At 43.0% G+C, this 13,312-nt stretch overlaps 1 protein-coding gene across 1 annotated transcript in view; it reads right to left on the bottom strand.

The window, feature by feature from the left end:
* The window catches only part of MAP3K5 (mitogen-activated protein kinase kinase kinase 5), a 98,183-nt gene extending 86,074 nt beyond the window's left edge, over window positions 1–12,109 (bottom strand). The window contains exon 1 of the mRNA XM_063151472.1: window positions 11,268–12,109. Coding sequence (XP_063007542.1) covers window positions 11,268–11,673 — 406 coding nt within the window. The 5' untranslated portion in view covers window positions 11,674–12,109. The remainder of the gene's footprint in view (window positions 1–11,267) is intronic.
* Between the last annotated feature and the right edge of the window lie 1,203 nt (window positions 12,110–13,312).

Genomic DNA, 13,312 nt, shown 5'->3' with positions numbered 1-13,312 from the left:
AAGGACACAATATACTCAGCTATTCCAGCAGTTCTACTTAATGAGAGTAAGTGCACAGAAAAATGGATTTTATGATTGTCTTACCCTACTTAGCACTGCAACTAGAATGAGGCAGCACTATACTCTTAGCAGGAGAGTAATTATCTTTTCTAATATTAATATGTGTGTTACAGTAACTGTCATCTTGCTTGTATTTATTTATTGGCATTAAGGTTATTTGAAAATGTGCCAACTTTCAATGTTAGAAATCTGAGACAGTACTTGACATTACTATGGCAATAGCTCTAAATCACAAAATCATAGAATGGCTTGGGTTGGAAGGGACATCAAAGTTCACCCAATTCTATCTCCCCTGCCTTGTGCAGGGTGCCACTCACTAGATCAGGTTGTTCAGGGCCATCCAAAGCAGCCTTGAACACTTCCAGGGATGGGGCATCGCCAACCTTTGGGCAATCCTTTCTAGTGCTTTGCCACCTGCTGAGTAAAGAATTTCTTCTTAACATCTGCTCTAAACCTACCCTCTTTCTGTTTGAAAACCAGTTTAACCTTTCAGTCTAAAACCATTCCCCCTTTTCCCTGTCACCATCTGCCCATATAAAAAGCTCCTCTCCCTCCTTCTTATAAGCCCCCTTAAGGTACTGAAGGGCTGCAATGAGGTCTCCCTGAAGTCTTGTCCATGTTGAACAACCCCAGGTCTGTGTCTGTGAATCAATATCTTCAATTCATAATAGATAAGGAATATCTATTATATAGTTTCTTACAAACTGAACTAAATATTGAAGACAAGTATCTGCCAGTTTACAACCAGCCACAGCATCAGCTGAAATTCACTAAGGTTTGGTAAGGTTTGCCTACCAGGAAATTTTTCAACTGAAGCTACTATTAAAGTACTTAAACAGAGAGGATACAGAGACAAGTGTCAGGTTGTCAACACAGTGATCACTCAAAGCAGAGACACTTCTGGGATGCTGCAGAACAGAGACCAAAATGCAAGCAGTTAAGCAACAAAATGGACTGGAAATTTTCCAGTTCACACCCATTTGGCAGGGCTTGCTGCAGAAGTTCTTGCTTTAGTTCAGTCCATTTTCCCAGTGCTCTTATTGCATTTTGGCCTTCTCGCATCAGCTGGAAAAGGGAGATCATGGTTTCTGGACCAGAATTAGTGGCAAGAATCCTCATTTTCTTGTTTCATTTGTGGAATGCTTTTAGAACACATACTTTTAAGACTTTCTTCATGTACCTCAGAATTGTGAAATGCACCCAAATGTGTATTTAAACCATGTTAAATCCACTTCACACTTAATGACCTCCACTATCTTCCGTTGTTATTAAGCCTCAATCAAATCAGCATATTTAAGTAAATCTTTAAAACAAGCTCTTGAAGTGGCTGCTAAATCCAGCCTGAGACACTTCTCTCCCAGAAGTGCGTTCTGCAATACACCCTGAGACTGGTCCAGCAAAAAGCTGCTAGCACAGCTGGGCTGGGCTCCATCACAGTCTCAGCTCTGGACAGTGCTGCCCAGAGAGGCTCCAGCCTGAAAGGCTTGTCCTGAACCAAGCATCCACTGTGAGTCCCCAGCTCTACCTGAGGCCAAAGGGCTTCCTTCCTCATGCTGAAGGGCTGATGAAGTACTCTCTCCAGCTACAGACCTGGACTCAGCACTGCCATGGGAAGTTCAGCCTTCACTACTGGAAGCCTTCTATGGTTGTTGTGAGTCAGGGTACACACATGCTGCCCTTGGCCTGTGGCAGCAAGTAGAAGAAGGAAAAAAAACCACCTCTGTTCACTCTGATGTAGGGTTAGGAAATACCATAATCCCTCAAGAACAAACCAGAACTGGGCACTGCTGCAAGACCCCAGCATTTCCTCAAAGTTTATAGCATTAGTGTCATATTATATAATAATACAGCTGTACAGCTATATTATTTTGGAAGGGCCACTTTTTTTCTGGCTTGTCCTGCAATGTCTGCCATGCTTCATATGTGCTACATTCACTATACACAGAGCTGTTACTTCTGGCTAATAAATCAGGAAAATTCCCAAAATAATAAAAACCCTGAGAGATGTAAAAGGAAACTAGAACAACCAAGCACAGTATAAAAAACCCCCAAAAAACAAAACCAAAACCAAAAAAAACGTCTTTAAGAAATTCTGTTCCTCTTCTAATTAACATGCAATCATAAAAATAGTTTTGGAAATTAGAGTCATCACAGTCTTGAAATGTAAATAATATACAAATATTGAATGAGTTCATCAGGAAACTTTACCTCCCAAAATAAGTTTCAACATAATAAGCAAAAGAAAATACTTTGTGTGCAGCAACTTGAATGATTTGCAAGGTCACTGAAAACCCTTGTAAGAAATTATATATTGAAGGACTTCAAGTATCAAAGGAAGTATATTTATTTTCATATGAAGTAACAGTAAAGTTCAGCTCTGCAGAAAACAAAAATTGAAACTGATCTCAGGGAAACAGAACATAAATACACAGAACTTCAGCTTTTTTTACACATGTAACAATCACTTCTTGTGAAAGTGGTCAGCGTGGTGTCACTGAGCCTTTTGCAACTGCACTTAACCCAGGAATGATGACAATGTTAGAACTGGCAAAATTCCACTCCCAAGGAGATTTGGAGGGATCCTCTGTTGTTCACACCAACTGCCTGGCAAAAACCTCTCATTTCCAACTCTGATCTGGAAGACAAGGTTACATTCAAGAGGCAAATGACTTCTCCCCTTCTCCACAGACGCCACATGTCACTTCCATTGCTGGCAAGAGCTGCAAGGAGTGAGTGAAGACTGGATGCAGCACACAACCAAAATCCTGGTTTCATTATCATGCTACATTTTTGAAAACATAACCAGTACTCAGCATGCATACATTCAGGTTAAAGTCAATCCATTTTTACTCAAATCAGCTAGAAGGTTTCTGGAGGAAGGTCAAGAAACCTTATCTGAGATACTGTACTGAAAGGCAATAATAAACCAATAAAAACCAAAATTATTGCATACTTCTAGTGTGTTTCCCTTCAGACACATTCTTCTACAGAAGAAAAGCCAGTACTGTCACGCTTTAAAAAGTATGTGTAGCTGCAAAAATCATATTGAAGGTGGAGCAGTGGAAGTGGAAGCATTTAATCTTTTGGGTGTGCCTCTATGGTGGAGTTAAATGAAGTACTTGGCTACTGTGTCAAGATAACTGAATAAATTTATCCCAAGCAGGAGGGGGCCCACTTCAGAACCATAAATTAATTCCTACAGTGGTACAACTGCTCATTGACTTCTGGTATATCATTGAGTCTGCCTTGGTCACATCCAGGGCTTCCTGCGCTACAGTCAGGTGACTTGTGAACACTGCAGAATAGACTTCTGCCAGGGGTTTAACCTGCATCTTCACAGTTCAAAGACTGCAGGTCTCGGTTTATAGGTCCCTAATAAGCCTGTAATGAAACCAGCATTAAAACTGTATGTGAAGGAGAAGAAAACCAGATAAATTCTGCAAGAAGCGCAGATAACTCTTCTGTGAAGATATCACTGAAAAACTGTCTTCACCACTGAAAGCACCAGCTGCTTACTCACCCAGTGTGCACTCCCTGCAAGAGACACCCACTGACACAATCAGCAAGCAAGTCCCAGAGCAACTCATTTACTTTATTACAGTAAGGGAGAAATGCAGAGCCAATTTTTTACAAGGGTGTCTAGCTCTTAAATCAAAACACACATTTCTTGTGGGATTTGAAAGAGCACTGATTCCCACTGGCTTCAAATGATTCAGACTGTGGGAAATCTTTAGGCCCCATGCTGCATCCAAACTCATCCCAATGTTTATTAATAAAGGCAGACACGATTTAGAAGAGAATTCAACTCTGGCATGCCGTTGTTAATAGTTGATCAGCAGCTTTTCATAACTGAAATATTATATCTGCATCACTCTAGGCATAAATTTGGTCTCAGAGGAAAAAAGTAATATAAACCAAAAAAGCAGCCTGTGCTGGTATGTCAAGCTCAGCCTGAGGTTCATGTTCTCTTGGAACACAAACAATTACAAACTTCTTACAGAAATCTACCCACCAGTAATTACCAGAAAATCCCCCAATTGTCAAAACAGATTCTTCTGTCATCTGTCACACACACACATGTTCTGTGGTATGAGATGACTTTGCTGACTGCACAGATGTTTATCTCATTCTAACAACTGCTGCACTTTGAGTGTGTCTGTTCTGCTGAGCATCAACCTCCAGGGAAGCCAGACTGAAAAAGCAGGAGCAGACTACTGTGGACAGCGGATGTTTGGGGACAAACTAAAGCAGGGAGCCCACAATAACAGATGTGAATCCCAGCAATAACTTCCATTTTATTAAACACAGACTTGCAAAATCCCTGTCACTATAGAGCCACTGAAGTTTTATAATTCCTTTGGGTATAACTTACAAATAAAATTGCAGGTTACCTATGCAAGCAAGTACGACAATTCCAAATACAGACTGTCCCAAAGGTAATGAGGAGACAGAGAAACAAATTTTAAATTATCAGCACTACAGAATACACTCAAAACTCAGCTGTTCTAAACAGAGACAAAAGAAAAACTGCCATAAAACTGAAGTTTTCCCTTGCTTAACTTAATTTTTTTAAGACATACCAAACAGTGAAATTTACTGAGGACAATGTTGCTAAAACATGTATACAAGGTCTTTTCTAATTTTCACTTGAACCTTTAGGCTTTAACACAGCTTGTTTCAGCTGTTGTCACTTGCTACATTTACAGCTTTTTGTATTGTGCTTCTTTACTTTGGAAAGCTACTAAAAAGAGAAGCCAAATTATTATCATGACTGCAGCAAATTCAAGAGTAATTTCTTTATGACACATCCTCTTCAGATCTACAGAAATGCAAACTGCAGAAAAATCAGTCACAAGCTTTCTTCTGCATTACTCAAAAAGCATTCATCTAGTTTCAGTCAGCATTTTCTTCAGTGGGGAATAAACTTAGATGATGTCTGCTCATACAGATGCCTCACGAGTTTTACATCTTTAAAGTATTTTAAGGGCCCTAATAATTTCGTAACCTGCTTTCCTCCCACCACTTCAAATACCATGAAGTATTTCTAACTAACTTCTAGTAACTTCCAGTAACTTCTAAATAATCCAACAAAAGCCTTCACATGGAGTCTCTAGTCAGCTGTCTCACTGATAATACTTGAGTAAATAAACCCATCAGGAGCATACCCTTAATGTTATTTATGTATTTATGCACACCCAAGGCACATGCTGCATAAGCCTCTCAGCTGTGGGAGAGGCCTGAGGAAGTTCCTTCTTCACAGCAGAGCTACAAATTGCTGTGACAGGCCAGTGACAGGGTCTGAAAGAGAACTCAGGTCTCACAGCCCACATACATGGAGTGGGTGTATCTGCTGTGCTCCTCCTGCTTCAGACAGAAACTAGGGGAATATTGGTTTTCCAGTCACCTACTGACAAGCAGCCTGATGAGAGTAGTGCAATACAGCACCAATATTGGAATTTGGTTATAAAAATGTACAGCTGGTCCAGCAATGGAAATATTTGTGAATATGTTGTTTCAAATCCCCTAATTTCTTCATAAATTCAGAAGTTCTCCACTAGCACTATGAACACACAAATTTTGTATCAGGATTACGGACTTTTTTCCAGACTCATATTTTTGGTTGTAGATGTAGATGACATTCAGGTGCTTTGGAATTAAATACTCTTCTGTGTCGAAGATATGCCATGCATTTAGTTTGTGTTTCTAATGCTGCTTTCTAAGAGAATCTGGACTCAATATGCAGAATCAAAAGGATCTTTAAAACCCATCCCACCTAAACATTACAATATGTGCTTTGCATTCTGACACAAAGATTCTGTACTCATAATATTTTGCATCCCTGGTGTGATTATGGTCATACTCTCAAGGCAGCCATCAGCTCAAGTCTGCACACCATTATTAACTTACTTGGCATCTCTTGTGCTCCAACTCATCACTTGCATCATTGCTGCTGAAACACAGAATTTTCCAACATGGTTTCCACCGACAATGGGACTAAGATTCTTTTTATTTTTTTAGTAGTTGTCCTGGACTCTGAAATTGGACAAGAATATTGCATCACCTGCTACACTAATAAGAGCTATCACTTGATTCTCCAGTCATGATGCTTTAGAAACAGTAGTGGGGTTACAGCAGCACCTGGGGAATGATGGAGAAGGGGGGAGGGTGTCAAAAAGAAGTAAAATAAGATATGAATGTAAGTGCTGCATAATCACAGAAAGTATGTGCAGTATTTCAATATTTTTGTTAGACCGTGTCTAACAAAACTCTGTCAGTGAAATGAAAAAATATGAAATGGGAGGCACCAAGAAAAAGGTGGTGAAAACACCTACTTGTTCTGAGAGATAATGTGGAATAAAACAAAAGTTCTGATTACTGTCTCTGCTAGTGACTTTTTTTGCTCCTACAAACAGCTAAAATGGTAGGATACATTCTGCTTTTTACCACAGAAAATATTTACATCAACCTCTAGAATTGAGAATATTAGTTTTGAATAGAATATGACCCTCTTTGGGTTTAAGAGGGAAGTCTGTGTTAGGGTGCCACAATAACAAACTTCAGGAAACTTCTATAAAGGCATAAATCCCACTCGAAAAAAATAGCATTCTAGAATTTATCATATTTAGAGGAAGAAACCACAAGAATGCTGTTGAGCCCTGGTATTGCTTTACTACATTTCTGTGTGCCTGTAAATGTTTCTAAATGCACAATCCGCAAATGTTCTGTAGAATCTGCAGAAACAACTTAGGTGTAGAACATCTTTGAAGTAATGTTCACCTTCACACAGTGACTGTACTCGTTCCCTGAACTTTTTGTCATTTTTATATTAATTCCCAAGAACGTTGCACACTATGTTTCTAAGCCCAGTAAGCCAACATGCCAATCTCAAGCTCAAGCCTGCATGAATTCTGAAAGCAATAATGCTGAATTCCATAAATAAAGATAAGATATTAGACCTATTTTATCATCTCTTATTTGATGAACTGTATTTTAGTTGATCATTGCTGTTCTGAAGAATTATCTCAATAGACTCACACAACAGTGTTAGTAGAAAATGTTATCTATCCTAAGGGCCATTGATGGATGAAATTTGAGCATAAGAAGCTAATGAAATTGAAATTCCCCATTATAAGACAAGGTTAAAGTTAGAAAGAGAGTTTTATATGAAAAGCACATCAAGCAAGCTGTTTATCTTGAGAACCGACCTAAAACCAGTGATTGCAAAGATTAGAAAACTCATATCCTCCTCAGTAACTGTATGATCCCATATTTCACCAGTCCCTCTGAGACGGTATCTAAAAGTCAGAATGCACAATGTTTTGCATCTAGCAAGCTACCATACACATCCCTGTCTGATTCTAAAAATATTTGTGAAGAAATTACCTTGACTTAGAGCATCTCCCTCCCATGAAGAGCTGACTTCATTCAGACTACTGAATTCATGAGACCTTTTTTCCTTTTTCCATACTTTTACCTATTTTGCTCTACTCAAACACTCTGTTCAGCTAGTCCTTGAGTCACTTATGTAATACAAAGTGACTATGTAAAGATCTCCTCAGAAAGAAATTCATTCTATTTTCAATTACCAAAACCAAGAATGCTTACCTAAGCCAAACAATCTCTAAGTACTTTACACCCATTTATGGCTGTTTCCAAAAGAAACTGAGCAATTAAAGAAAAACCAACAGGATATGCAGATCTAGAAATTAAAATTTAGAGGAAATAGAATTTAATTACAAATACCAAGAGCTTCAGTGACTTTTAAAATACCATGACAATATACTGCACTGTAGAATAGTGTCTCAGATACATTTTGACATATCTTTAATTGCTCAACTCTTACAATATTCCTGAAGTGTTTAGAAATTAAACTTAGAATTTAGGAGATACCTGTAATTCACCTGCACCAGCTTAAAATTACTGGAGACAAAAAAAAAAAAAAAAAAAAAAAAAAAAAAGCAACCAAACTCTAGCCATCCTCTTTACAAAGGAAAAGAGCTCTTAAGACAGCTGATTAAATCCATATACATCAAGGTTTGGTTTGCAAGAAATTGAACTACATTTTCCTCTCTTTACCTTCCTCTTTAAGTGGAAGAAAATGTCATAAATATTGAAGTCTCTGTTTTTGTCAGACCCATCTACAGCAGTTTCCAGGACTCATTTCACATTTGCTTTTTAAGAAACAATTTTTAATTTTTTTGCTGAAATCAAGTGGAATTTAAGCCATGCAATCAAAAATGCTAGACTAGGTTCACTCTTAATATTTGGTGCACGCATGGTTCAATTATACATAGCTGACACCTACTCACTAAATATGCACTGCTAATTATGTCTCAGCACTTAAGGGCCATAGTTGACTGAAGCTGGCAGGAGATTATTAGTAGGCTAATCTACATTTAGAGCGGATGATGAGTATTTTCATCTAAGATATTTTAGTTAATACTCCTTCAAGTCCTCTCTGAAGCAGTGAAAGGCATGAAGCAAACATCCATCAGAAACCACCAAGACGTCAGACTGTGTTATACAAAGCAAAAAATGTGACATTAAAAAGGGGAGCCTTAATGACGTACAGGTAGGTTGTACTGTAGGTCTGTCCTCGTAAATCACAGTTAATTTACATGCATTACAGGAGTTGAAAGGTTTAATGTTTTGTTTTGTTTCATATAAACACAGTTACAATCTTCATTTTCCAAATGAAATCACATCATTCCTTACTCTTGCAACTTAGCTGACCTTTAGCATGAATCCAGGAGGACTTCATACCCTGAATATGACCACTCAACTATCACATAATTTGAAAGCACTTTCACTGCTGAAATTTTACTTCATATTTACTCACGCTGTGCTATTTTAATACACTTTTTTTTTAAATAACAGACTGTGCAGATATTCATTATTTTTATTATTATTATTATTACCAACGTCACCTTTGATCACGGAAAGCACACAGCAAAAGAGGACAAGAAGGGTAAGAGAGAAGGAGTTTAGATCACCTACAAATGCTCTTTCCTACCACCATGTGAAAGCAGGTGAAAAAAAAATCTGTGCAAAAGCTACACCCTCCAAGGCTGTTTCAGTTTTGTTTCCTATGCTGTTCCCCATTTGCATTCTTCTACTACACAGCTTCTACTCTTTAATGCTGTTCCAAATCTGAGAGAGATTTTCTCACTATTCTAAAGCTACTGGAGAACAATTAATTCCTAAAAATAGAAAGAGTGTAGAAATTGCTGCAGAGATAAAAAAACAAGTATGAAAATCCACAGATCCCTCTAGACCTAAGATCAGCAGCATAACACAGTTTTTCAGATTGCAGCTGGTTTATCAGTGGTCAGCTCAGATGGTTCAGAGTATATGTGGAGCAAACTTCTACATCTAGCTCTCTTCAGTCCAGGCACTGGAGGTGATCAACTCTCCTAGTTCTTTACATGTTTATGGACTTCACTACTAAAGCAGAATGCCAAAGTACTTTTTCTGGTTTGCAACAGTTCCATCAAATTCCAGCCAAACAGGACAAAAGAGAAAGTAGTGTTTTCACATTTACAGTTTGCTGAAAAGCCATTGAAATAAGCGAATTATATTACATAAGCATGCAGTTATGTAGCACTGTAAGCCAGACGCCTACTGCCAGAATTAAAAGGGGCCCACTTCAAGTCAAATCTCCCATCACAAGAAAAGCGTCCATGAACTATCAAGACCCTGCCTACTGAACAGCTCGGAGTCAAAAAATTAACCAATGTCAGAGGCACAAAAACATCACAGATAATTCAACTTCTTGAGCCTCACTATGCAACAGCTTCCACAACAGAACCATGAGACTCTCAGGTTTCACCTGCCCTGGAATTAAGAGATGTCAGGGTGCTTGAAATCTCTCTGAGCTGAACGCAGAGAATATAAAGGCTATAATGAAACTCTATGGCCTTCCTATTTCCACCTGTGAGGACAGCTCCTCTGACTTCTGAGAATTGTTACTTTTAAGGAAACGGCTCTGCATAGGGCAAAAGGAATAAGCTGTAAGTGCATGCTTAAAAATCGCCCACCTCACTGGCCTGAAAGCAGCAGTCCGTGAGGCAAAGCTTGCAAAGTTTCAAAGAGGTGACAGGCATACGCATGAAGAGTTTTTGTGAGAACTGGTTACAATACTGCCAGGAGGTTTTTGTTTGTTTGAGTTTTCTTTCCCTTTTTCTTCACCCCTCCCCAGGAAAAGAGGAAACTACAGCATCTGACAAAAAACTTGTTAAATGCTTCTTTTTAGCATGTATTTCATATACATGCTTCACACAATAAGCTTAAAATTGCAGGCCAGGTCAATTGCCTGCTTCTGAATTTTTTTTAAGCAAAAAGTAATTAATTCAGTACTATAACCTTAGGTGTATGAAGTCTTTGAAAATCTAGCAAGCAGGGGTATTTTTTATTCTACATTCACACCACGTATCTGTCGGTAAGATAAGCAGATACGGAAAAGTTTTAGTTATTAATTTTACAAACGGGGCCATGTAAATCATAACACAGAGCCTCAGGCCACCTTCAAATAAAGGTGCTGTGATTTTATTGCCATGGAGCTGGCAAACTGGAGTGAGAGGATGCAGCCTGGGTACTCTTGCCAACTAACCCGACCGGCGTGTGAAGCTTCTTGTTCAAACGCATCCATCATATGTATTATGATGCATTATATGAAATCAATATCAAAAGCACAAACTTTCAACCACAAACACATGGAGCTTCCCAGATGCCGTGTCAGCATTGAGAAATTGTCCCTACGCGTCTGGTGTCAAATCTGCTTTTCAAAGCTCCCACGGCCTCGCAGCTCCTGTCTGTTTCAGCCCGCACTCGTCGTACTAGTACAAATTTGCATCCTTGCACTCTGTTAGGAAACCGAGAGAAAGCAGCCAGGGAGCGTTTAACCCGCCGCTAGCAGCCACCAAGCACTGATTCACAGTACGCTTGCAGACCTAAGAGTTTCTTCTTCATGAGCGCGGCGGACAAGAGCGGGTTCTGGCACACTTTTGTCCCCCCACGTACCCTCTGTGACCACCCCGGGGGTGTCGCTGCAGCCGGGGGGAGCGGGGCACCGGGGCTCGGCCCCCGGAGGAGTTGGCGGCCGGAGCTGCTCCCGCCGCCCCGCGGTGAACCCGGGGCGGTGACGGGAGCCCCGGCCGAGCCTGTCCCGCGGCGGCGATGGCCAGCCCCGGCCGGGCAGCCCTTCTCACCTGCGTTGTAGAAGCGGTCCAGCACCGCCGTCTCGCCGAAGTCCAGCTTGCCGAAGTGCAGGGTCTCCAGCGCGGCCCCCACCGCCTCGCACGCCTCCCGCAGGCTCTGCAGGGCGCCGCTCTCCGCCGCCAGCAGCGGCCCCTGGCTCGCCTCGTTGATCACGTAGGTGACCGCGGTCCGCCGGCCGCCACCCTTGGCCCGCGCCGCGGTGCTCGGGCAGGCGGCGGCGGCGGCGTCCTCAGCCCAGAGAGCGGCGGGCGGCGGCGCAGCCAAGTCGGGCGGGAGGCTGCGGGCGCCCGCGTCGGCCCCGGGCGCTCTCCTGCCCAGCACCTCCTCGCAGGGCGTCCCGCCGCCGGGCGGGCCGGGCACCGGCAGGCTGACGGTCCCCTCGCTGCTGTCGTTCATCCCGGCGGTGAAAGAGCAGCCCTGGGCTCTGTTGCGCTGGCCGGGGTTAGGCGGATGCCATACTGCGCCGCCCGCCCCGGAGCGGTCCCGCTGAGCTGCTGGAGGGGAGAGACGACCGGGCTGAAGCGAGGGATTCCCACTCGGGCGCTAGCGAAGGTTGCCGGAGACAGGGAGACGAGCACAGCCTCCCTCCGTGCCCGCCACCGGCACCATGACGCGCCGCTCCCTTCTCCTCCGCACCTGCAGGGACTACCCGGCGCGCCGACCCCCGGCAGCCCGGCCTCCTTCTCCTGCCGCCCCCGACACCTCGCTCTTGCTCCGGCCGCTTCTCTCCTTGGACGAAATTCCTCGGCCGCCAGGAGAAACCACTTGTGGGATCGCTCTCCGGCGCCCCGGCTCCAGCCGAGCGACAGCTGCGGAGCCACTGGCAGCGCGGGCTGGGGCGGCCCCAGCACCGGGCACCTCCTCCGGCCCCGCCTCCGGCACAAATAACCTTTCCGCCCCCGTGCTCCGCGTTCCGGCCGCGTCCTGAGTGGAAGCTCTCGAGGAAGTGGAGTCACGTCGTGTTCCTCACGGGCTCGTCAGCCTGGAAGCACGCCGCTCCCCTTGGGAAGTCCCGGCTCGGCCCCCCCCCCCGCTCCTCGGGGCGCCCCGGGAGGGGACGAGGGGACGGAGTGCCGCCTGTTGGAGAGGACCGGGGGCGGCCCTGCCGTCTCCTTCGGGGCTTTATTTTGTAATGTCCTCCCCCCTAACACGAGCCCACGGTCGCGCTTCAAATCTGTGGGGTCAGGCTGAGCCTCCCCGGCGCTGAAACGGCGGGGGCCCTGCCTCGCCCCGGAGCCTTCGGAGGTGCTTGGGGTTCATGTGAAGGAGCCTGTGTTTGCAAGAAGCCAGGTCCTTCCTGTGCGCTGAACCTGGTCCTGCTAAAGGGATTTTTATCATTTCCTCCTTTTCTTGTTTGTTTTTGATGGCACACATACTCCAACTAGCTTGTCAGGAGTAAATGCTTTGCGTGTTTGCAGTGAGTTGAGAGCAGTGTCAGGACTGACTAATCATTAGCCTTTGCCGTCTGCTGTTGTCCGCCGCCTGAACCTGCCTCGCTCTCTGTTCCCGAACGGCTTCAAGTTCACCTAAAGGTTTATGGCTGCTTTGAGCAGGACCAGCCTCATGCCTTGCAAGCTTGAAAATGGAAAACTACCCGTGTGTTGATTAAATATGTCGGTTTCTTGCTTTCGAGCCGGATCAACCTCACGTTTTGCACGTGTTGCGCTCGGAAACTGGAAAACTATTCTTGTATATTGATTAAATATGTCAGTTTCTTGCATTCACCTGCAATTTACTTGTCAAGAATACTTGAAAGCTTGGTTATTACCAAAAACATTACTTCACAGAGAAGGAAACTAATAGGAAAAACTAGCATATAGCAAAAAACTGTGCTGTGTATGATATGGCACCCAGTAGAGGACAAGATCCTTTGGTGTTTGAAATAATCCTTAATTTGAAGAAAAGATGCCCTAAAATTTCAGATTATTTGCAGTCCAAGACTGAATATCTGGGTAATTCAAAATGGATTGGAAAAGGAAATAATGTTGAGACTTCTGCAGTCTGTTTTTGGGTATAAATACTGTGAAAGTGGATG

This window comes from Melospiza melodia, chromosome 3 (assembly GCF_035770615.1).
Source record: "Melospiza melodia melodia isolate bMelMel2 chromosome 3, bMelMel2.pri, whole genome shotgun sequence".
NCBI classification, from domain to species: domain Eukaryota; kingdom Metazoa; phylum Chordata; class Aves; order Passeriformes; family Passerellidae; genus Melospiza; species Melospiza melodia.
The sequence above is the reverse complement of the archived record's forward strand: the minus strand, read 5'-3'. Positions and strand labels throughout refer to the sequence as shown.